Below are 25,464 nucleotides of genomic sequence, written 5' to 3' on the forward strand. Positions count from 1 at the left end.
AGTTTTCTGAGGTGAGGACTAGAGGTCATGAGGGAGAAATGGGAACTTAATGACAGACTAAGGAAGGGGAGGAAGGAGACAAGGAGGCAGTAAACAGAGAGGTAGCAAGGAAAAGAAGGGAAAAGAACAGGAGAAGAGAAAGGGAGAGTGGAAGATAAGCATGAGGGATAGGACTTGGGGAGAAAAGATTTGAAGGAGAAAGAAAAGTGAAGAGATGAGGAATTAAAAGGAAAGGACGAAGAGGCAGGCGAACTGAAGGGGGGTGCGTGGAGAAGAAATGAGAGAAAAGGGATCAGAAAAAGGAGGAGAAAAGTGGAAGAGGAGGGGAGATTGGATTGGGGGAAACGAGGAGGGGTGGGGAGTGAGGCTGGGAAGAGAGATAAGGAAGAGGGGAGAGGGAGGGAGAGAGGAGCGAAGAGAAGGGAGGGGAGACCGTGGGAGAGAGATTGGGGGCGGGTGGGGAACGAGGGAGAGAAGAAGAGGGAGGGAGAGAGAGAGAGGCGAGAGGGAAGCAAAGTGCATTGTGTCTAACTGCAGCGGCGGCGGCGGCGGCGGCGGCGCCGGAGCCCAGCCCGTCGGTCGACTCGGCAGCGGGCGGCGGTTGCAGCCCCGGCTCCGGCCCGGCCCCGCCGAGGACTCGAAAGGAGGCGAGGCACTAGAGCCAGGCAGGCGAGGCGAGCGATGGAGCCGCGGGCGCTCATCACGGCGCTCAGCCTGTGCCTGAGCCTCTGCTCTCTGGGGCTGCTCGTCACGGCCATCTTCACCGACCACTGGTACGAGACGGATCCCCGGCGGCACAAGGAGAGCTGCGAGCGGAGCCGCACGGGCGCCGAACCCCCGGACCAGAAGAACCGGCTCATGCCCTTGTCCCACCTGCCGCTGCGGGACTCGTCCCCGCACGGCCGCAAGCTGCTCCCGGGCTGGCGCAGCCCCGCGGCCCCCGAGTCGGCTGCGCCAGGAGGAGGAGGAGGAGGAGGTATAGGCGGCCCCGGCGGCCCGGGCGCCGGTGAGAGCGGTGGCAGCAGCGGTGGCAGCAGCCGCGGCGCGGGGCGGCCGGAGGACGAACTGCTGCTGCTGGAGCACTGGCGGTCCCTGCTGGGGCTCGGCGTGCTGGAGTCCGAGTGCGGCCGCCCGCTCTTCGCCACCTACTCCGGCCTCTGGAGGAAGTGCTACTTCCTGGGCATCGATAGGGACATTGACAACCTGATCCTCAAAGGTGAGGGGGCAACTCCAAGGGGGAGGGGGGCTGCTCCAGGCTCCCTCTGCCCCCCGCCCCGGGGCAGGAGGGAAGCCCGAGGCTTCAGGGTGGCCCTTTGGACAGCTCCCGCTGACAGCGCGCACACTCGGCGTCGGACCTCTGGGGACGGGGCAGAGCATGGGCAGGCGGGACGTGGCCCCAGCTCGCCTTGGCATGGCATTAAGTCATGATCATCCTCACCATCCCTTTCTCCCACTCTTTTCTGCTTCTAATTCTTTCCACCTGTCCTCCCCTTTCTCGATTCTTTCTCTTCCCTTCTGCACTCTTCGGCTCCTTTTCTTTCTTCCCGTTTTCCCCTTTTTTCTTCCCTCGTATTTCTCTCTCTGCTTTTGCCTCCTAAATCCCCTTTTTTGTTGTTGCTTTTGCCGGCTGTCCCTTTTTCATCCTCCTCTTCCCTATCTGTCTTTGTGTGCATATCTGTCTTGGTATGCATGTGTACGCCTTGTCTGTCTACCTCTCTACTCCATTAGTGACCGTCAAAAAGCCCCTTCCAACTAGCCTTCTTCCACAACTTGTGCTTCGCTTCTGAATGCTTTTAGAGTATAGGTTTTCTTTTGGATGAAAAGTGGTGCAAACCCCGGAGGGGACAAACCAGCATTCTTTTGGTCTGCTTGCTGTATTGGGCTCTGACTGAACTGATGCACTCATTTTAGCCAGTAGAAGCTAATGGAGAGCTATAATACAAAAGAAACAGAGGTTAGAGCTGCCAACATACAAGATGCAAGGAATTTGCAGCTTAGACCCAAAGTGCCCATAATTCATTGGTTGCAGGCAAGCTATAGCAGCCCATATGGCAGATACTAACACCTACTTTTCTAAGGCTTTTTGATGAATCACCACGCCAACTGCAGTGCCTAGGCACACCAGGGTGAGCTAAAGATAGAGAATCAGCCATAACCCTTTTAAGGTAGAATTTCAGCACTTTAAATATTAACACATTCCCTCTCTTCAGAACATGTTTCTCTTTTGATCATATGCCACCTATGTATTAAATTTTGTTTTTGTTTTCATAGAGGCCACTCACTTAAACGGTAGCAGTAAGCTGATTTTAAAATCTTCAAAACACCTACTTCAATGCCTGAAGCTGTTGCTGTACTTTAAAAGTTTCCACAGCAATCACATGCCTGTAAACATTGTGTTTTAGTTGGTGTATGTTCCCCGTATTTTTAGAATCTCACATTGAATATTGAAAATATTTTCCTGAGCTTTTGGAAATAAAAAAGCCTGTTTCTTGTTGGTACGCTATTAAGGGAGTAGAAACACTCAGAAATCAGTTCCTTTTAATGTTCCAGACCCCTTCTCTAACTTGTAAACAACTGAACAGATTTATATCCAGTTATTGCTTGAAATGAAATTGGATAGAAAGGAGAAGTTAATAATGTGTTGGCCTTCAGAGTGATGCAAGTTGCCACATTTTTCATTTCTCAAACATGTCAACTTCCCCTTTCCCAGAGCTAACTCAGCTGGATGCTGCCATCAAAATCTGCTGGTGCATGGAAAGACTCCAACTCTTTTCATGAAGGTCTGAGACAATAACCTCCTCTGGGAAGTATACCTTTTTTTTTAACCCTTCTCACTGGCATCTAGATAAGATTTAATCTCATGAAGAGGCTGCATAGTTAATTCTGGTCAGAGCATAGAACATGAAAAAAGGTAGTTTGGATTATGTGTCCACTCAGCTATAGAACATCATTGAGACAAAGCAATTGCAAAAGCTAAGCAGTGTAGTCTTTCTTTGGAGATGACAGTGCTGCATTTCCCTATACTTCCCACCTCTCCTCCCATACTGCTCCAGTCTGTGTGTGTGTGTGTGTGTGTGTGTGTGTGCCCAAGTTCTATCCTCACTAATATCTGAATAATAGCAGGGCAGAGTTCAGATCCAAATAGGGTGAGTAGGAGCATTCTCAATAACATCATGATACCCTTCCTCCCATCAATGGACTTTAAAAAGTATTGTGCTTAATTCATATACAAAGTTACTTGGCACTTATTGGCCATTCTCTCCTTTCATATTATCTTCTAGTAACTTATTTGCATGAATGTTGTATTCACCCAGCAGAATGCAAACTTCCTTCAGGGGATGGGAGTTGTTTTCACCTTCATGTCATGCACATAATAGGTACTGAAGGAATCCTTGCAGAATTGAATTGGATTAGGACTCCAGGATCATAGAATTTTAGAAGGGAACTCAGAATTTATCTAATCCAATTTACAGCAGGAATCCCATCTACTAACATCACTGAGAGATGGTCATCCACCTTTTTTGATGGAGAGCTTAATGGTCTTACAAAGCAGTCCATTTATGCTAGCAAAAGCACTCAGAGTTTTCTAGATATGAATCCATTTGATATGACTGATACATTTAGTTTGTTTTTGAGTCAAAATTATTCAGGCTCTATTATAATGATAGTATCCAAAAAATTCTGTGTGCTGTGTGGGGAGTAAAGAGATGGGTGGTATTATCTTGGCTCTGGCACCAACTTACTGTGAGTTTGGTCAAATCACTTAATCTCTTTAGGTCCCAGCTTCTTCATCTGTGAAGTAAGATAATTGTACTAGATCAGATTTAAGGTCCCTTGCTGGACTAACATTTGATGCCTTGTATAATTGTATTGTCGCAATGCTAGTTTCAATGGAAGCCATTGTGGTAGAGGAGAGAAAACTAAGGGATTTATTGTATCCACTAAGTAACAAGCCCTATGCTGGGTGCTGAAGGTACAAAGTCAAATCAGACAGTTCTGGGCCCCAAGGAAGTTATGCTCTGCGTGGGTCAGGGTGGTCAGCATGTACACAGATAAATAAATTCAAGACAATTTGAGGAGGAAAGGATCATTAACAACTATAGTAGGTTCAGGAGAGCCTTCAAAAACAAAAAAGAAATAACTGAGCCTCAGAAGAAGATAATTCTGGGAGGCAGAGACAAGGATGGATTGTATTCAAGGCATCAGAGACAGCATGTAAAATGTACAGAGATAAGATATAAAATAGTGAGTTCAAATGATAACTACTAGTACAGTTTGGCTGGAACACAGAACATATGAAAGGGAATAATATCAATGCAATAAAGCTCTAAAGGTTGCTTGGAGTTTGATTAAGCAGTGTGATCAATATACGTTCAAGGAATTTGTATTTTATTTTAGAGGTAATAGGTAGTCATTGATGGAACAATATTGTCAGACCTGAGCTTCATTGAAAAAGGAATGAAAAACAGCATTGGCTCTGGAGTCAGGAGGATTTGAGTTCAAATCCAGCCTTAGGCATTTACTAGCTGTGTGACTCTGGGCAAGTCACTTAACCCCAATTGCCTTCCCCCTTTTCTCCTCCCCCTACTCCCAAGAAAAATAAAGGAATGAAAACTTTGGAGGTAAGAAAATTATCTGGTATGATTTCCCCAGCTCAGTTCTGTCATAAATCAAATGGGTGACCTTGAATAAGTCAATTAAACTCTCTGGGCTTGAGTAGCTACATCTTTTAGAAAAGGGGGTTAAACTAGATAATGGATAAAATACCTTTTAGCTTTAAAATTCAATGAGTAATAATGGTAGATTCAATGTATTTTGTTTAGGCTGAGGCCTTTTGCACTAATATGAGGTAAGGATTTTCACTTTTAATTTTTGCTGTTTGATATTAATAGATGCTATGTAGCTTTCTATATTTTTCTTCTTCCTTCTTTTCTTCCTTCATTTCTTTCTCTTCCTTCCTTTCTTTCTCTTCCTTCCTTCCTTTCTCTTCCTCCCTTTCTTCCTTCCTTCCTCCCTTCCTTCCTTCCTTCCTTCCTTCCTTCCTTCCTTTCTTTCTTTCTTTCTTTCTTTCTTTCTTTCTTTCTTTCTCTCTTCTCTTCTCTTTCTTTCCTTTCTTCTTTCTTCCTTCCTTCCTTCCTTCCTTCCTTTCTTCCTTCCTTCCTTCCTTTCTTCCTTTCTTCCTTTCTTCCTCCCTCCCTTCCTTCCTTTCTTTCTTTCTTTCTTTCTTTCTTCTTTCTTTCTTCTTTCTTTCTTTCTTTCTTTCTTTCTTTCTTTCTTTCTTTCTTTCTTTCTTTCTTTCTTTCTTTCTTTCTTTCTTTCTTTCTTTTCCTTCTTTCTTTCTTTCTTTTCTAAATCAATGAGAGGAGAAAAATGTGGACCTGTCACTTCAATGGTGTGTGGAACTCACACCTGTCACTACTTTGCCTTCTAATATAGGTTAGCAACTCATTTGTAAGATATAGTGTTAGATTGTTTCCTGGGATGAGAGATTAAAAGACTTGACTATGGCTATACACACAGTATGCACCAGAAGCAAGGCTTCCTAACTGCACTGTTGTCCTTCTATCTACTGTTCCCCATTGCCTTTAGTCTTATATGCCTTAATGAGTTGTATATTTTTTAAAAAGATGGCTATAATAGCTAAAGAACTAGTTTGTTACCTGCACTGAGACTCTTTCCTTACCTTTAATCCTAACATTTCTCTATAATTGGCAAGTGCTTAAGATCCTGATTCAATTTTGGTAGGTTAAATGTGGGTAGTGGTATACATCTACTTCATAAAAAAACACATACAGAAAGATCCCAAAGTACTCACCTCACCTGCAGAAATCTGACACAGAATAATCCTGGAAAGTCTGTTCAGGAACTGAAATTCTGCTCAGATGATGAACTCTTAATGGGAACGTGTCTTGGAAATTTCTGGGAATCTGGACTTATTCTAAAGACAAGGATAACAGAGCATACTAGGCTGGCCTAAGAGTACATGTGGACTTCCAAATAAATTGTAGATAGTAGTTCAAACCTCTCAGATATTCTGGGTTTTGGAATGGATTAGAATCAAGAATATAGCCAGGGCCTTATGAGTGATGATCTTCAATCCACAATGGGAGGAATATGGGGGTTAATGATGGTTCTGTGTGAAGCAAGAATTCCTGGGCCTGTTCCAAAACAGGTATACACAAAATGATTGCTCTTTGGAAAGGATGAATTAAAGGGACATTTTGTTGAGAAATGTGTCTCAGGAAGCTAATGAGAAGAAAACAATGAACATGAATACTTTTGCAAATAAATCCTTTATAGTACAGAAAGAAAGCAATAACAAATTTCTCAAAATTCTAGAAAGTCTATGTTTAAAAGAAAAAAGCAGTGGAATTTAGTAATTCCAGGGTCTCTCTCCAGAGGCTTATTACATGTTGTCTCCTATGTTTTCTAAACAATATGTATGTATATTTATATACATGTATGCATATATACAAATAGATGTTCATTATATTGTACATTTATATATTATCTATAACATAGATTATCTATACATATTAGTAAAATGTACATTATATATTTATATGACATATAAACCAAGACATTCCTAACCCATAAGAGTAAATTATTGAAAGTACTGAAGTTTTATTAGCAGAAATAAAAAACAGCTAGGCAATACCTTGGTTGGAGCATTGGGCCTGGAATCAGGAAGACCTGAGTAGAAATCTAGTCTCATACACTTACTTGCTTTGTGACCCTGGGCGAGTCATTTAACTTCTATTTGCCTCAGTGTCCTCAATCGCAAAATAGGGATGAGAATGGTACCTACCTCCCAGAGTTGTTGTGAAGACCAAATGAGAACATATTTGTAAAGTGCTTAGCATAATGCTTGGCACATAGTAATTCATGATTGAAATGAAGGTAAACTGAGGCACAATTCAATTTATTGATAGGGCTAGTAATCACCAATAAAATGAGTCTTTCAACTCCCCAGCAAGCCAAAAGACCCAGAATCATGGCAGGCAAATCATTTTTACAGACAAGAAGAGGAAAATCCAAGAAAGAAAGAAAAAAAAAAGAAGGCAGCAGCATAGATGGGGAAAACAATATGATTTGTCATAAAGTTTGTAACATCATAGGTGTAAGGAACAATATGATTGGCTGGAAATTGGGAATGAGGGGCTAGCAACAACCCTCCTTCCATCCTGTTGCTAAGAAATGTTCACCGTTTGAGTCCACCTACAAGGACAGTTTGACAATAGTGGACCAGACTACCTTGGATAGCAGACCAGACTCCCTGGCATCCACCTGCATCCTTCAAGGATAACAAATTGCCTTGAGGTAAGAATAGAACAGTGATTAGTAAACTTCTAAACTTAACTCAGAGACAATGAGTGATTTATGAGAAAGCTGAATTTCCAAACTTAACTCTGAGACAAATGAAGCATGACTTAGTTACAAAAATGTCAGCAATGATACAGAATGAAAATTCATAACAAAACAGAATCAATTACAAAAATGCAGACAATATCAATTTGATTTTCTCAGTAGACTCTTAATAAATGCTTGTTTCTTTCCTCCTAGACATGTAGAATCTTACAGTTAGATAGGATTGGGGGCTGCTAGTTCAACTTAGACTCAATGATGAAGAAATACCTTCTCCAACATCACTAGCAGATGGTACATATAGTCTCTTCTTATAACTCTAATAATGATGAAATTGCTATTTCACAAGACAGCCTATTTTGGTTTTGGACAGCTCTTGATGTCTGAGAGTTCTTTGTTATATGGAATCGATACGATAGTCTAAACAAAACTCTGTTGTTATTTTTTGTTTATTTGTTTTTTTTCATTTTCAGTTTTGCCTCCCTATGATCCATAAGGCTTACCTGTCATAGGTTATCTCTGCCCTATATGTCCTATGTACTATCTAACACCCCTGAGCCTTTTACTGGAAATGTCTTTATCTGGGAACAGCAATGCTGGAAATTTCCATGACCTGTGCTATGATCAAGCAGACTTCACCAACAAGTCCTTAGCATCTCTCTGCCTGTGACATCTGCAATAGAAAACAAATTAGATGTGCCTAAGTGAGACCCTTTCCTTCCCTATGAAAGCCATGGGAACCTCTTTCATTGCTACCCTGGTAAGTGAGTTGCCCCAGAGTATGGATAACTTGTAAGTGAAATTGTCCCAGGAGCTATTAGGGTATCATGTCAGCCTACATTATTGACGCACCCTGGTATAGAAATGAGGCATCTTGCCCATACAGCTAGGAAGAGTCACAAGAGGTTTCCATGACCTGGATGTGCCAGGTCTAGATGACAGCTTCTTATAGGACCATCCCTGATCCTCCTGCTGTCATGGCTTGAAGATCACAACACCTCAGACCCAGTGCCCTTCTTGGTCATATCCTTGCCTGTCCTCTCCATTCCTTTCCCTGCTTCCAGGGGCATCCCTGATTGTTTATCCTGACTCCTCTCCTTTCAAGGGAGCCTCATGTCAGTTCAGTTGTACCTGCACTAAAGGCCTCTTGCTTTCAGCAGGCAAATCTGCTTTTTGGGAAGGTCTCTAGTTTCCAAAGTAGCTGCAACAATCTGGGACTAACAGCTAGAATCCACTCCCTTGTCATTTCTAATTTTGCCTTTGAAAGCAAAGCTCCTTAACCCAGCATGGGAGTCCATGGATAGATTCCAGGGAGTCTATAAATTTGGATGGGAGCAAAATGACATCTTTATTTCAATATGATTGATTTCCTTAGTAATCTTATGCATTTTATTTTATGCATTAAAAAATTCTTTTGAGAAGAGTTTCAGAGTCTTCCCTAGACTGTCATCAAAGAGGTTCATGACACAATGCATGTAAGAACTCCTGGTTTGGAGCAACATAGACTAAGTCTAGTTTCTCTTCTTTGTGATATACTTTCAAATACTTGAAGATATCTATCCCCTTGGTCTCCCTCAGGCTGAAGGACCTCAGTTCCTTTTATAATTTTCCATATGACAAGGTTTCTAATTGGTTTGTACTCTCCTCCTAGTAGTGAGAATGTGGACAAACCACATAGGATGAGAAGGCATGGGTAGGTTGCAATATCTACTGGTGAGATCATTGAAGTAATAAAGATGTATGGCTTCTAATGTTTCTCACCACCCAAGTGGCCCTCCTCTGGACACATTTTAGCTCATCAATGCCTTTCTTAAAATGGCCTGCCCAAAACTGAAAAAAAGCACTGAGATAGTCTAGAGAGCAATGGAACATTCTTTCTGGTAATTCAGTTCAAAATCCTGAAAAAAAGTATTTGCTTTTTTACAGCAACAGCTGGTGCATTTTATTCAGTGTCCCAGGCTACTCTATAGGCATTGATTAGGCACTGGGTTTTTATTGGCCAAAGCCAGGAATTGTTTCTCCAGTACCTATTCCTAGTCTCCTCACATAGGTTAGTGGTAAATTTGAAGGTGACTTGTGATTTGAACCTGAATTGCTAGGCCTTAGAGCAAAACTAGCAGTTCAAAGTCTCCAAACATCTCCTTGCTTTGAGTCTGTGGTTGAGATTGCAATGCCTTTAATGGGGATCTTAATTAAAGTTTGTAGGATGGGATAGTGAGGGAGTTTGGGGAATACAGGTTAAGTTCTTTCAGGGAGATTGTCATATGATCAAAGTAAGTACGGGGATGTCAGGGAAGGACAGTTGCTGATTAAGGCTTTCTCTCAAGAGGAGGGCTTTTAATAATAAAGGTGAATGGTGAGGATGAATTACGAAGTGTCAAAATATCAGTCCTTGTTAGGGAGTAGATGGTCCATAGTCCAACCAGCCCTTAATTTCAATCAAATGCATGTACAGACAGGTGGACAATTAGAGGTAAATTCAGTTAAGAAAATACTATGTTGATAATGCTTCTTTCAGTCACTGGAGGTATCAGGTATGTCAAATCAGCACTGATAGCATTTTTGAATTTATTACCAAGAACAAAGGTTAAAGAATTTTGAAAGGAGAAATCTGGAGAGGAAATTGAATCACTGAAATAATGTTAAAATTGCTTCTTTCTTAACTTTAATTTCTTACTGTTAATTTAAAAAAAAGTACAGTTTATAGTCTATCAACATTTATATAGATATATGTAGACATATACATTCATCCACCCATCCATATCCATATCCATATCCATCCATCCATACACACACACACACACACACACACACACACACACACACACACATATCTTATTTATGCAAACCAAAATTTGATGTTATTTGGCATACTTGGTAAGCTAAAGGAAAATCAGTGTTGTGTTTTTTGTCCTGCTGATGTGTATGTAATATCAGAAATTAAAGCTTGAAATACTGAATAGGTAATCTATAACTGTGTAAATTATTTGCATTCAAATGTTTTACTCAAATACTCACAGTACTAGTGGTTTCACAACTATTTTATAATCATGAGATAAATCTATAAAAGACAGCAGGCTATATGAACCTTTAAAAGCTCTGTTGTTTTTATATAAGGGGGTGGAGGGGAGAGAGATTTATAAGAGTTTACAAGATTTTCTCTTCATTCTGCTAATGATTTATCTGTTTCCCCTGCTGTTTATTCTCTATGAAATTAATAGTCTGTGCAGGACAGCCAGACTCAGTCTTGACACATAAATAAATGTCAAAAATCATACAAGAGTCCTTGAAAAATGTAACAACAGAAGGAACTTTGTTCGATGACACATTGATTATTCTATGAAGTGAGGCATAAAATAGGGAGACAGATGTTCACCTAAGGTGTTCACCACTGTCATGGAAGCCCAGAATGGAGCCCACATCAAAGAGGGATTCCCTATAGATGGTGAAATCCTTCAGATGCTTTTGTCTGCTGATGACATTGTGCTGCTGGCATCAAGCCCTGGAACACTGCAGAGCCTCCTAAATTAGATCTATAATCACTCAAACAAATTTGGCTTGATTGTCATCAAAGGAAAAATCAAGTGTACAAGAATGCTTGCTGCACAGACTTTAATATGCAATTGGATGGACAGACCTGAAAACTTCTCTGAGAATATATACATCTTGGATATACAGGGCAATTGGACAATGAGCTGGGGCCAGAATTGAACAGGAAGACAGAGCATTTGCCTTTGGGAAATGCTACAGGACTCTTAATGAGCTTTTTCCTGATGCAAAGGCCCTCATTTAATCAATATTTTACTGATTTTTTTAAAAAGGAAAACACATAATGCAAAGGTGGAGTCGATTACTTGGGGAATTCAGGCAAACCTCATCCTATGGACCTTTGGATCCATATCCAAAAGGATAATGTTTGCCTACTGCCCTAAAATCCCCAAATAATCAACCCACTCCTACTTTTAAACACAGTTGTCACTTTCAATGATGTCCCCCACCACTTGAATTCTCTTTTAGATCAAAGAAGTATAATAAGCAAAACAAACCAATACATTGGTCATATCTCACCACACATATCTCATTCTGTATTTACAGCCAACCAGCTCTCTATTGAGAGGAAAATATGCTTCATTGAAAGTCATGAAAGACCCATTGGAAAAATAAACATTCTTTCCATGATTTTGTGTAGCTGCAGGCCAAGAAATACAACAATGTCCAAAGAAATGAAGATGATGGTCATTGAAGGGCACTGAAGAGGCACACGAAGGCCATGAGCAGGCTGCCATAGATTCTGTTTTTTTTTTAAATTCAATTTTATTTTCAGGTCTGAATTCCCTTTCTTTCCCCTTCCATATTCCCATCCGTTAAGAAGGCCCCAAACCCATTACAAATATGTATAGATATGCAAAACAAATTTCTGAATTAGCCATTTCCCCCAAAAAAGGAAGAAAAAGATGGGAAAAAAAGAGGCTTCAATCTGCATTCTGAGTTCATCAGTCCCCTACTTGGAAGTGGGCAGCGTGCTCCATCATGAATCCTTTATAACTGTGGTTGGTCATTGTGCTAATCAGAGTTATTAAGTCTTTCAACATCATCTTTACGATTTTACTGTTATTATATAAATTGTTCTCTGGTTCTGCTCACTTCACTTTGCATCAGTTCATATGAGTCTTCACAGGTTTCTCTGAAATCATCTTCATCATTTCTTACAGCACAATAGTATTCCATCTACTTCATTTATCATAACTTGTTCAGTTAGCCACTGTCCAATTGATGGGTATCCTTCAATTATTTGCCACCACAGAAGAGCTTTTATAAATATTTTCATACATATGGGTCTCTTTCTTCTTTCTTTGAACTTTTCCCCTTTCTTTGACAGCTTTCAAACATTCTAAATGAAGAGGAGAAGCAGGGTAAAAAAATAGATGGGCTATACATGTAGCAAGAGTTAGAGATACCTCTGGTATTTAGACAATGTCAAGATAATGGAAGGAAGGTTCCACCACACTGTGTGGACATCTTATGGGACAGATTTCCCAGTGGTTATGGACAAGAGTTGCTCAGAATTGAGGCACATATGGGTCATATTGTGCATTATTGGTAAGACTATCCATATCGATGAGACCACAGATCCATTGGAGTATCCCAGTACTGATTTTGCAGATGACAAAGTAAGCACTATTGCTATCCCATTGGATGCCAGTGTCAGATACAATATATCTTAGCTGGTTAAAAAAGTTGGACTTAATCCTTGTAACCCAACCAGATAAACTGATTGCAGTCTAAACAATAATGTCATAGATATACCTAACAGAGAATGCATTAGCAAGTGAAAAACAGGAGAATAGCACAAATTACATTTTAGGTTCATTTACCAGTAAATTAAAATACAATAAGGATAAATGTAAAGCTAACACTTGGGTTCAAAAAACCAGCTTCACCAGGGTGAGATGGTAGAGGCACGACTAGATAACAAGTCATCTGGAAGAGATCTTGGGAGTTTTATGGACTGCAAGTTCAATACAATTCACCCCTAAAAGCTAGTGTGATCTTAGGCACCTTTAAGAAAAGTTCAGTGTCCAGGGCTAGGGAAAGTAGCAGTTGTCTTGCTGTCTTTTGTTTTGATCAGATTCTATCTGGATTATTGTGCTTGATTCTGACTGCTGTGTTTTAGGAAAGATAAGCCTGCCATGTCTAACTGAACTTACTGCTTCTTCATCTGTCACTTCTGTCCCCTTCTTTCCATTCACAGAGCGACTACCTTAATTCAAACCCTCACTTCCTCTTGCCAGGGCCATTGGAAGTAGTCTATGTTGGTCTCCTTGCATATTTAGATTGGATGTAAGGAAAAATTGCCAAACAACTAGACCTATTTAAGAGTGGAATAAGTAGCCTTGGCAAATAATGGATTCTCACTCATTAGAGGTCTTCAAACAAAGATTGAATGATTACTTGTTAGGTATGTTACAGAGGGGATTCTCACTTACGTATAGCTTAGAGTAGATGGTGTCTGTAGCGCATTACATCTCTAAGACTCTATGACTCAGTGAGACTCAAGCACACTAATTTGTCCATTTCTGACATTACATGAAGTATAGAAAGTAAGCTTTTTTCACCAAACATCTGACAATTTGTATGACATAGATTCTTTTAACTAAAATATATCTCATTGGGGTGTGTAGTTTCATCTGAACTGCTTTCAATTGAGGCTGAAAATACATATAATCGGATGTTTCAATACAATATATTTGTGAAGTTGACAAAGTAAAGAACTTTTTATTTAGTAAATTATCTTGAACATCAATCAATTTTTATTAAGTACCCATTGTGTGCCAGGCACTGTTCTAAGAGCTGGGCACTATGCATGAAATAAGTACAGTTCAAACATTTCTTCAGTCCTTATTTTCACAGAGGAATTCAAATTTCAAACTAGGTTTTAAATACAACAAAATAGAAACTGCTTTAAGTGATTGTATAATCATATTCACCAGAGTCACTGACATTTCATTCTTTTTACTTTGTGGATAACTTTTAGCTTTGAGGGGGAAAAAAGTGTTTCCTATGTCACAGATTGATTCATGTAGTTTTTCTTAGCTACTGATTTTGGCTTTTTCACAGCTCAAAATATCTTAAATCCCATAGAACAGACTCTATAATTTCAGGTACTCTTTATTGTAGTAGGAGACAAACTTTTGAGTAACTTTTCAAATTACAGTAGTCTCCTATTCAAAATAATGAGTACAGAGAGAGGCAGCATAGAATTGTGGATAGCAGGGCATTCTTTGAGTCAAGAAGACTTAGGCTGGAAGCATCTAAGTGGAGGGGTGACTAGAGTGCTGGACTTTGAGTCAGGAAGACTTGAGTTTAAACCCAGCCTCAGCCAGTTATCAGCTGTGTGACAATGTCATTTAATCAGTCTATGGCTCAGTTTTTCATTCATAAAATAAGGATGAGGATAGCACCTATTTCATAGGGTTACGAGGATCAGAGGAGATAACATGTACAAAACACTTTGTAAACTTGAAAGCTCTTTAAATTTTAGCAGTTATTATTATTGATGATGATGATGAACTAGTTGTGTGACTATGGACAAGTCACTTAATCTCTCAGTGTCCCAAGGAACTACCTAAGACTGTAAGGACCAAATGAGTTAAGAATTCTTTTTGGGAGGTGAGGCAATCTAGTTAAATAACTCACCCAGGGTCACACAGCTAGTAAGTTTCAAGTGTCTGAGGCTGGATTTGAATTCAGGTCCTCCTGACTCCAAGGTCAGAGCTCTATCTACTGCACCACCTAGCTGCCCCTTGAGTTAAGAATTTTAAAGCACTTAGCACAACGCCTAGCATATAGTGAGCACTACATAGATGCTATTATTATTGTTGTTGTTATTATTTAAGTTGCTAACTTGTAACAGGGAGAGATGAATGGAATCATACAAACAGACAAAATAAAGAAGCAGATGTCCATTATCAAACGTGAAATAGAAGACTGGCAGTGAATTTGTCAAGGGAAGCAATGTGTATGTCAACTTTGACTCATCTGAACCCAAACTTTTTTTCCCCTTCTCAATTATTCCAGTAATTCTGGGAATGTAACTGTGGCTGGGTCAACTAGGTTTACTTTCCTATCTGTTTCTGCCCCATTAGCTGAAGGAACCCACCATTGCTATACTCTAATGCTTTACCCACCTGGTTGTAATGATTCTTATCATAATAAAGGCATTTGTATTGAGAAACTGATTATCTTCCCCAAACTGGCAACTCATGAGTTCAGCTCTCCTTTGTTTTTACCTCATGAATTCCCATACTTGAAAATGATTGTGGTGATTCATCTGCTTTAATGCAAGATTTAACTGAACTTCTTGGAGCATGAGAGGCTGAGACTGTCTGAAGCTGACAGGCTTTGTTTCCTGCTAAATATCAGAATCTAGTCACTGTGCTCCATTTTCCTTGTAACCCAGCCAGATGAGCTGACTGCAGACCAAACAATTATATTATGAAAAAGAGGAGCATAGCACAAACTTTTAGGGTCAGTTATCAGGAATTACTCAGAACAGATTGGATTTATCTATGTAAATGTATTGAGCATTTCCCAGTATTACTCAGAGTTCTTTATGTTTTGCGAGTAGAAACAGCCAGTCAGTTCAAATTATTCCCTTGAGACCCAAAGGGATGCTATTGATATCTTCTGAGTACAAAAAGAGTATGACCTGCTCTTCTATCTCCCTTCTATGCCCCCCTTGAGAGGTAACAGAGTGGCCAACCTTGGAATCATGAAGATCTGGGTTCAAGTTCTGTTTCTGCTGCTTACTAGCATTATGACCATGAACAAAGCACTCTTGGGCACTTTTTTTAAGACTACAAATTACAGAGGGAGTTTCCACACTGGGAGTTCCCCTCATTGATAAAATTGTAGGTCTGTGCCATTCCTAAAGAAAAATAAAAGGAGGGAAAAGAAATTCTAGTAACATAATTGGTGAACTTGGCATATAGAATTTATGCCATTGTTTTTATATCTAATATTAAGTGACCATGCTGTTTTAGTTGTTCTCTTCACGACCCCATTTGGAGTTTTCTTGACAAAGATATTGGAGCAGCTTGCCATTTCCTTCTCCAGCTCATTTTACAGATGAGGGAACTGAGGCAAAGAGGGTTAAATAACTTGCCCAGGGTCACACAGCTAGTAAGTGTCTGAGGTTGGATTTAAACCTCATGAAGATAAATATTCCTGATTCCCAGCCCCGTGCTCTATCCACTGTACCACCTTGTTGCCCATGGGTGACTATGTTACAAGGTACCAATGTAGCTACAAATTGGTCATGAAAATAAGAACACATATGGGGGCAAAAGTATCAGGAAAACCAGCCCTACCTCCTCTAGTTATATTTTCTTCTCTTCTTTCTATTCCCTTTTTCTTTAATTTTTAAGGATTTTATATTTGTGGATGAATATGAGTAATTGCCTCAGTAGGTACTCAATACCAAAATATTTTTGGATGATTATCTTTTGTGACCTTTCTTGATATCCCTAGTGCCTAGCACAATGTGGGGCACATAGTAGGTGCTTAATAAATGCTGACTGTCAGCTTTAGACAGCCTCAGTCTCTCATGCTTTAAGAAGTTCAGTTAAATCTTGCATTAAAGCAGATTAATCACCACAATCATTTTCAAGCATGAGAATTCACGAGGTAAAAACAAAGGAGATATACAAAGGTACATACTCCAAGTATGAATTCACTTTAATTTAGTGACATTTTAGCCAGAAAACTTGTAGGTATGAGAAGCAGAGCAAGAGACTGTTATTAGTAAATATGGATAATACCAATATGTATTTTGTGGGTTGAGTACAATTTCTGTGGGCCTCACAATACAAGAAAATACTTGCTTTAAATTGTGACATGACTATGCTCTTTTGATGCCCATTACAACACTCACTGAATGTTCTCTTCATTGCTAAAACAAGAGAATCGATCAAGTGTCACGTAGTTTTCAAAGGGTGAAAAAGCTTTCGCAGTGAAGTTGTGTCTTGCAGAAGGCAAATGGCAATAAAAACATAACTGTGAATCCTTCGGTAATAGAGTGTGAGTGAAATTGGGAGGTGGTTTGTGTACCCAGAGCCCCTGGTACCTGAGAATGGCTCATTTCAGGTGGATTAGCCCTCCTTTACTCCTGGGGTCAGTGCCTACTGACTGGCACTGCGTAGTACCTACTCAAGTGCCTACACTCAACTTGACTGTCAGATAAAGGAAGAAGATTTGAAAGCAGATAAACTAACGTATGTGAAAAAGCTAAAATGGAAAATTGAACCAAAGAGAGAGGAATAAGAGTGGTGAAGACTAAAGTGAATCATCTGGGAACACATCGGTTTTTCTCCCCTGGGGGGAAAAAACTGGAAAAAGACAATCATGCAAACAAACAGGAAAAAAACCAACCCTTTAACTATTTATCATAGCTATTATTGTGATGTTCTGAGTTTTGATAGTGTTTCTGACATTGTGGAAAAACAGATACAAAAATTCCAGCAGAGATGTCAGCTCCAGGAGAGTTGAAGTCATATATTTCTTTCTTCTCACCTTTTAGCAGCTAACTTCCTTTCTGAAAGAAAACTCAAATGGTAAGGAGGAAGATAAGAAATGGTTTTTTCAGACAGAGTGAGTTTTTAGAAAAATGGGGTAGGGAATCATGATGTGAGATTGGGGAAACTTTCTAAATTATGAGAAAATAGGAAACTGGAAGAGAAGAAGAAACAAGGGTGGTGACAGATTGTCCAAGGAGAAGAGAATGAGAAGAGAGATGAGATACATAGTTTCCAAAGTGAGGACAGGGTAGCAGAATTTAATAGAATAAGCATAAACAAGTCATTGGAAGAAATTAACTGTAGTAGTATGTAATGTGTTCTCAACACTAAGAAAAAATAGGGAAGCATGGGAAAAGATTGAAATTAAGTGATCTTGGATTGTGTTTTGGTTTTAGGATGGAGATTAATAATTTTTAAAAAGCCTAGATGATAGTCATGCTTTGGAACTAGTTGATTGGTGGTCAGGATTTGACAGGAGTCAGAATCAGGGACTTGAGTCTAAATCCTGGATTGCTACAACTACCTGTGTGACTTTAGGAAGGTCACTTGAATTTTCTAGATCTTGGTTTCTTCATCTGGAAAATGAGGGGGTATAGACCTCTCAAGAGCAACCAGGATTGAGTTGAATTTCTACGAGGTGGCTCATAGAGTGTCAGGCCTGGAGTCAGGAAGACCTGAGTTCAAATCTGGCCTCAGATACTAGCTGTGTGACCCTGGGCAAGTCATTTAACCCTGTTTGCTTCAGTTTCCTTATCTGTGAAACGAGCTGGAGAAGGAAATGGCAAACCACTCCAGTATCTTTGCCAAGAAAACCCAAAATGGGGTCAGGAAGAATCAGACATGACTGAAAATGACTAAGCCACAACAAGGGATCTCTCAAATCTCTTCCGGTTCTAACCCTATGATTTCTATGATTTAGCAATAAATTTAAAAATAGCTTTTGGGGAAGACCGAGTGTTTCTTACTCCTGATCCCTCAGTTTACATTTTGGGAAATCAGTGGTAGAGCTTTGGTATTCTTCAGAGATGGTTTTATTTATGGAGCATCCATTGCTTGGAAAAGGGAATTCTCAAGTCATTCAAAGAATGGTCGACTGTTGAAAACAGTTATCACATCTCTCTCCTTGTCCTCATATCCCTGCCAAGCCTTTTCCTCATCTATCTGAACATACTGAGTTTCCCAAAATGATTTCCTTGTGGCATAATCTTGAGGTCCTTCACCCTATTAATTGTCTTCCTCTGGGAGTTCTCCAGTTTCTCAATGTCCTTACTAAAATGTGGTGCCCAGTACTGAGCATAATCCTCCAATTGTTGGCTGATAAGGGCAGAGTAGAGTAGAATAATCACTTTCCTGGTTTTGGACACTATTTTTCTCTTAAGGATGCCTAAGGTGGCATTCACATTTTTTGCCTTCTTTATAATACTGTAGACATGAAACCCTCCAGATCTTTTTTCCAGACAAACTGCTGTTTGTCTCTCCCATCTTGTGCTTGTGAAGTCTTTTTTTTTAAACCAAGTATAGAACTTTATATTTATCCCTATTATATTCCATCTTATCAGATCAGACCCAGTGGTCTAGACACTTAAGATATATTTGGATCTTGATTCCTATCCAAAATGTTAGCTACCACTCTAAGCATCAGGCCTTCTGAAAATTTGACTAGCACGATGTGTGTTATGTGATTGCTCTGGCTCCACTCTGTCAAGGCGAGGCTTATCAACATTTTAACCACTCTTCCTCATTCTCTGGTACCCTGAAGGGGCTGGCGTGGGGTAAGTTTCCTCTTCCATCAGCTCTAGCCCCAACCAAGTGATCTGCTATTTTAGGGACCCAGTGACTAGTACACCAGTCCCATTTAATCACTTAACATTGGATTAGCTTTCAGAAATGGGTATTTGCTTCAAAGATGAAGCAAGAACAACCACATAAACATTTCCCTCCCACCTCTAAACACTGGGGACATGACCACCACTCCCACATCTACCCCAGTGGTAGGGGTAGGGAAAGGGATCAGGCTCCCAGCTTAGCTCAGTTCCTATATAGCAATAGCCCGATAGGTTCAGATTTAAAAATGACAATGTCAGCCTCTACTGGGCTTGTATTCTCAGCCTGTGCTCTTAGGACATCACGGCAAGGCTGGCTGCAACATTAATCCTGGATTCCTAGACTTCCAGGCTCCCATGGCTTGTGTTCCCAAGACAGATTGGAGACTCTGCTCCTTACACCTAGAATAGAAAGAACAAATGAAATGGCAAAGACCTAGGCCCATTTCTTAGAACCACATGGCCAGAGGCAGAGGGGAAAGAATTGGCCCATACCTCTATCATATATCTCACAAGCTGCAAATGAAGTCCTTTCATCCTCATATATGAATGCAGCAAAACCTCAGTGTCTGAGGACGCATTTTAGCTGAGGTCTTCTTGACTCCAGGCCTGGCACTCTATCCACTGTGCCACCTACCTGCCCCCTACCATGAACAACATAGTAGGTCAATTAGTAGGTCAATGCAGAATGTCCACACACGCTTCAGTCCTCCAGTTTCCCGGAAATAGGTTCCCAGTGTCTTCCATGTGTACAAAACCATCTTGGCAACAGTGATAGAGTTTATACATATTTCTGATCCCTGCTATATATGCCTTTATTAATTCACTGTATCATGAAATCTCAGGGTTGAAGGGACCTCATTACTATGCGAGATGAAACAACCATATATTGTAATAGGAATCAATCTTACCTATCTTCATTCCTAACTCTGGGTCAAGACAATGTAGGGACTGACAAATCAGGAAATTGGTAAGGATGGTAGACATGTCAAAGTTCTGGAATCATAGGACTTCAGATTTGGAAGAGACCTTAGACATTTAATTCACCATGGAGACAGATGATAGATAGATAAATAGTGAGATGATAGGAAGGGAGGGAGGAGAGGAGGAAAGAAGGGAGAGAGGGAGAGAGGAAGGAAGGGAAGTATGGAGGAGGGAGGGAGGACATGTAATAAGTGCTTACTATGTGCCACACACTAGTCTAAGTGGTGGGAAAACAAATATAAGCAAGCAAGACAGTCTCTGCCCCCAATGAGCTTACAGTCTAATGGGGGAAGACAATATATAAAAGGATTGTAGAAATCAAGGGAGACTATGAGTGCACTCTGGACATGGCCCAGAGATGGCTTGGAAGTGAAGTGAATGCTTGGATTTAGGCAAGTTGAGATGAAAGTTCACCTCTTAGAACCTGGGCAGTTCTAGGGTTGGAGTCCAAGTTCTCAGTGGGGAGGAGGTGGGATTCAATGTCAGGGTGAAGGTAGCATGGTCTAAAGATTATTGGAAAGTGAGATGAGGACTTGGATCTAGGCATATACCTGAATAAGAATCAAGCTAGATGGTTGCCATCCTATCTACCTCCATTCTTAGCTCTGGGACAAAGAAAAAGCAGGGGATCAGAAATTCAGTTACTATTGAGGACAGCAGACTTGTCAAGATCTATTGTCCTAACACCTGAGGTTTGGAAAGGGTATCAGTGGTCATTCAAAAAGTAGAAGCTGTACCTTAATAGAAAATCCCCTGACAATATCTCTAACAAGTGGTCATCCATCTTTTGCTTAAAGATCTCTAGCAGGTTTTGATTCTTATAATCTAGCCACAGTTTATTTTTTTACAATCTAACCAATAGCTCACAGGTGCTCAGATTCCTTAAGAGTCTGGCTAATATGGTGGATCTTTAATAAACCTTGTCTTGGGCTGAAAAAAAAAAGGTCTGTAGCAGTCCATTCTACCTTTGAATGACTCTATTTGTTAGGAAGGTTTTCCTTACATCATTCTGCAATTTTTTTTTTGGCTAGGCAATGGGGTTAAGTGACTTGACCAGAGTCACACAGCTTAGTGAGATGTGTTTCTTTATAATAAACACATTGCTCTTAGTTCTACATCTTGGGTCAAACAGAACACATTTTCTCCCTCTTCCACATGGCAGTCTTTCAGACAGTTGCAGACAGTTAGCATGTATCCTGTAGGGATTCTCTTCTTTTCTTGGTGAAATATCTCCAGTTACTTAAACTAATATCTATGGGTGACATTGTCTCAAGTCCTCTCATCAACTTGATGTCTCTACTTTAGATGCTTCTCAGTTTCTCAGTGGCCATCCTAGAATGTAGGAAGTAGTCCCAGTACTGAACAAAATACTTCTGACTAGGCAGGACATTGACTTTTGTCTTGCCAATAGACTTCAATGACTCTGGAAGAGAGAGTGAGGGTGCTGACTTTATGCAACTCTGCCTCACTTGAATCCAATTCACACCCAAGTCAAGACATAACCCTATGAGTCGTTGGTCCTCTTTGAAAACAAAAGATGAAAAAAAAAACAACTTCTATGAAGGTAGGCTAAGATGACTTTTGTTTTTTATGGCTACCAAGTCACATTACGATCCTTTGATTTTATTGACTATTAAACCCTCAGATTTTTTTCCATATAAACTTTTATCTAGCCCTGCCTACTCCACCTCATAATTCTAAAGTTGATTTTTTGAACCCAAGTATAGGACTTTATATTTATTTCTATTCTATTTTCATTTAATTTCAGTTTGTTCAATTTGTTTTATTGCTCTAGCTTGTTGAGAGGTTTTGGATTCTGATTCTGACACCCAATATGTTAAGCAATTCCTCTCAGCTTTGTGTCATCTGCACATTTGATAAGCACCCTATCTCTGCCTTCATCCAAATCAATGACAAACAGGTTATAAACATAAGACCAAAGGCAGCGAAGGGGCACAGTGGATAGAGCACTGGGCTTGGAATCAGGAAGACTCATCTTCATGAGTTCAAATCTAGCCTCGGACACTTACTAGCTGTGTGAACCTGGGCAAGTCACTTCACCCTGTTTGCCTCAGTTTCCTCATCTGTAAAATAAGCTGGAGAAGGAAATGGCAAACCACTTCAGTATCTTTGCCAAGAAAACCCCAAATGGGGTCAAGAAGAGTTGGACATGACTGAAGAAGACTGGTCAACAACAAGGTCACATGCCTGGGGCACTTGCAGGGTCTGTCCTGTAATCAACTCTGAATCCATCTAACTGTGCTGTAATCTAGCCAACCTCTTTCTATATTGTCTACAGAGAGATCATGAGAGACACTGTCAAATTCTTCCCTGAAACCTAGATATACTTTATCTACAACATTTCCCTGATCTATTAGATTAATTACCCTAACAAAAAAGGAAATGAGATTAGTCTGGCATGACTTAAAGAATCCATGTTGGCATTCAATTGTCACCACTTTCCTTTCCAAATGTTCACAAGTTACTTCATTAATAATATGTTCTACAATTTTGATGGGTACCAAAGTCAAGCTCAGTAGCTTACCATTTGAAATATACTTCCTTTTTCTGTTAATTTCTTGTTTGAAAATTGGCATAATCATTGTCAGTCTCCAGCCTTGCAGCACATCTTCCAGCTTCCCTAATTAATCAAAGATTATAGAATTAAAGGTATAGCACTGGAAGAGTCATTAGAAGCCACCTAGCAAATTTTTCTCATACAAATAAGGAACCTGACACCCAGTAAGGTTGTGACTTGCCCAAGGTCACCAAACTCATAAGTGACCGAATAGAGATTTGAACTCAGGTGCTGTGATTCCACAATTAAAAACTTTCCACTGTACACCACACCATAATCATATGTATAGTTTTTTTTTCAGTACTTAAGATTATAATTCATCAGGATTTGGTGATTTGAATCCCTTGAGGGAAGCTAATAGCTGCTGTCTTCCCATCTTAGTATCCTGTCTAGGGTTTCAATTCCTTGTTGATTGTATGTGTTTTTTTAAATCCCACTCATTCTGAAAATTGTTCTTGGTAAAGAAAACAGAAGCAAAAGAAGAGGTACCCAGCCTGCCTTTTGTCCATTGTCTGTGGTCATTGGCCAGTCTAACCAAGAGGCAGTCTTTTCTGTCTTTTGATCTTAATTTTGATTGATTTCATAAATGTTCAAGGAGAGCTCACTATATACAAGGCCCTGTGCCAGGCACTCTTGAGGAGACAAAGAAGAATGATATAGCTCCTACCCTCTTGGAGTTTACATTCCAAGAGAGATAAAACATCTACATATTTGACTGTAATACAAACACAAAGCAATCCTCTACATTTCTCTAATCAACTCACTAATCCCCTCACCACAAGAGTTTTCCCCAACCTTTTTATCCTTCTTTAAACATCTTACAATTCCTCCTCCCTCTACCTTTGAAGCTGAGAAACTCTTATATTTTTTGAATTTTTATTTTTTTCCAATTACACATACAAACAATTTTTAATATCTGTTTTTAAAATTTTTGAGTTCCAAATTCTCTCCGTCCCTCCCTTCTCTCCTTGCTCCCTGAAACGGTAAGCAATTTAATATAGGTTATACTAAATTTCCTTATATTTTACAGAAAAAAAAGTGAGGACATTCATTGAGAGCTTCCTCTTCTCCCTTCCTCCTCACCTTACTTTTCCCAGGTGCTTTCTGCCATTATCTCCACCTTCACCTCTGTCTTACATCATGAGGTAGCTCTTCTCCTTGCTAAGGTCACTCTGTATGCACAAGTAATCATATTCTCCTTCCTTCCATAAACACAAGTAATTCTTCTCTTACCTATCCTATTTTCTCTGGCAGATTACCCTATCTCTCATTCCCACTCTTTCACTTAACTTCAATCTCTGTCTACTGACTGCTTCTGTACTGCCTACAAACACATCCATGTCTTCCCTAGTCTCAAAAAAACTCCCATTTATCTATTCATTCATCCCCACTAGCAATAGTTCCATATCTCTCCTCCCTGATGTAGCAAAACAACTTGAGAATTTGATTAAACTTCATTGAGAAGGCTGCCTATATTTCCTTTCCTCTCATTTAAAAAATTTTTATAGTCTGAATTTTGATGTCACTATTCATCTCAAATCGCTCTCTCCAAAGTTACTAATGATCTCTTAATCACCACATTGAATGTTCTTTTCTTAGTCCACATCCTTGACCTCTCTGGAGCTTTTGACACTGTGGCTTACCCTTTTCTCCTTGATATCTTCTTCTCTCTAAGCTTTCACGACAGAATCTCCTGGTTCTTCTACCTATCTGACCACTCCTCAGTCTCCTTTACTGAGATCCTCATCCAGATCATGCCCTCTAATTATAGATATTCCTCAGGGTTCTGTCCTGGTCTTCTCTTCTCCTTCTGTAATATTTCACTTGGTGATCTCATCAACTCACTTGGATTCAATTACCATCTCTTTATTGAACTAGATGTCCCATAGACATCTTAAATTCAACATGTCCAAAACCATACTCATTATCTCTTCACCCAAATCTTCCCCTCTTTCTAACTTTTCAATTCCTGTTGAGGCTACCACAATCCTCCCACTCATCTAGGACCAGATCACAGCTAAAGTGTCATCCTGAGTTCCTCTATCTTTCTCGTCCTCCATGTCCAGTCTCTTATTTATGCTTCCTTTTCTCTTCAAACACTACCACTACCCTGATATAGACCCTTATCATCTTATACCTTAACTATTGCAATAGCCTGATGGTTAGTCTCATTGACATATGTCTTTCTACACTACAATCCATCCTTTAAATTTATCTTCCTTAAGTACAGATCTGACCATGGTGTGCAGGCACATGTGTGCGCGCGCGCGCACACACACACACACACACACACACATACACACATCATTCAATAGACTGCAGTGATTCCCTATCACCTCCAGAATCAAAAATAGAATCCTCCCTTTGGCATTCAAAGCCCTTTAAACCCACCTTCTCTCTTACCCTTTCAGTCTTATACCTCACATCTTCCCCAACTGCACCACTCCATATACTCAAATAAGACACTCCATCTCCCAACCCTGGGCATTTTCACTGACTGTACCTTATGCCTGGAATGTTCTCCTTCCTTTTCTCCCTCTTCACTGACATCCTTCAAGTTCCAGCTAAGAACCTATCTTCTATAGGAAGCCTTCCTGATTCCCTCTTACTTCTAGGACCTTCCCACTGTTGATTATCT

General features: G+C 40.1%; 1 protein-coding gene across 3 annotated transcripts in view; it reads left to right on the plus strand.

The window, feature by feature from the left end:
* Positions 1-487: 487 nt before the first annotated feature.
* The window catches only part of TMEM178A (transmembrane protein 178A), an 80,312-nt gene continuing 55,335 nt past the window's right edge, over positions 488-25,464 (plus strand). Inside the window, exon 1 of one of the 3 annotated variants that reach the window (XM_020976996.2) lies at positions 488-1,216. In XM_020976996.2, the coding sequence (XP_020832655.1) occupies positions 682-1,216 (535 nt within the window). In that variant the 5' untranslated portion in view covers positions 488-681. Of the gene's footprint in view, positions 1,217-2,710; positions 2,781-25,464 lie in introns of those variants that run through there. The other 2 variants (XM_078149480.1, XM_078149481.1) reach the window with 2 other exon arrangements.

The sequence above is a fragment of the Phascolarctos cinereus genome, unplaced genomic scaffold (assembly GCF_003287225.1).
Source record: "Phascolarctos cinereus isolate Bilbo 61053 unplaced genomic scaffold, phaCin_HiC Scaffold_2;HRSCAF=192, whole genome shotgun sequence".
Taxonomy (NCBI): domain Eukaryota; kingdom Metazoa; phylum Chordata; class Mammalia; order Diprotodontia; family Phascolarctidae; genus Phascolarctos; species Phascolarctos cinereus.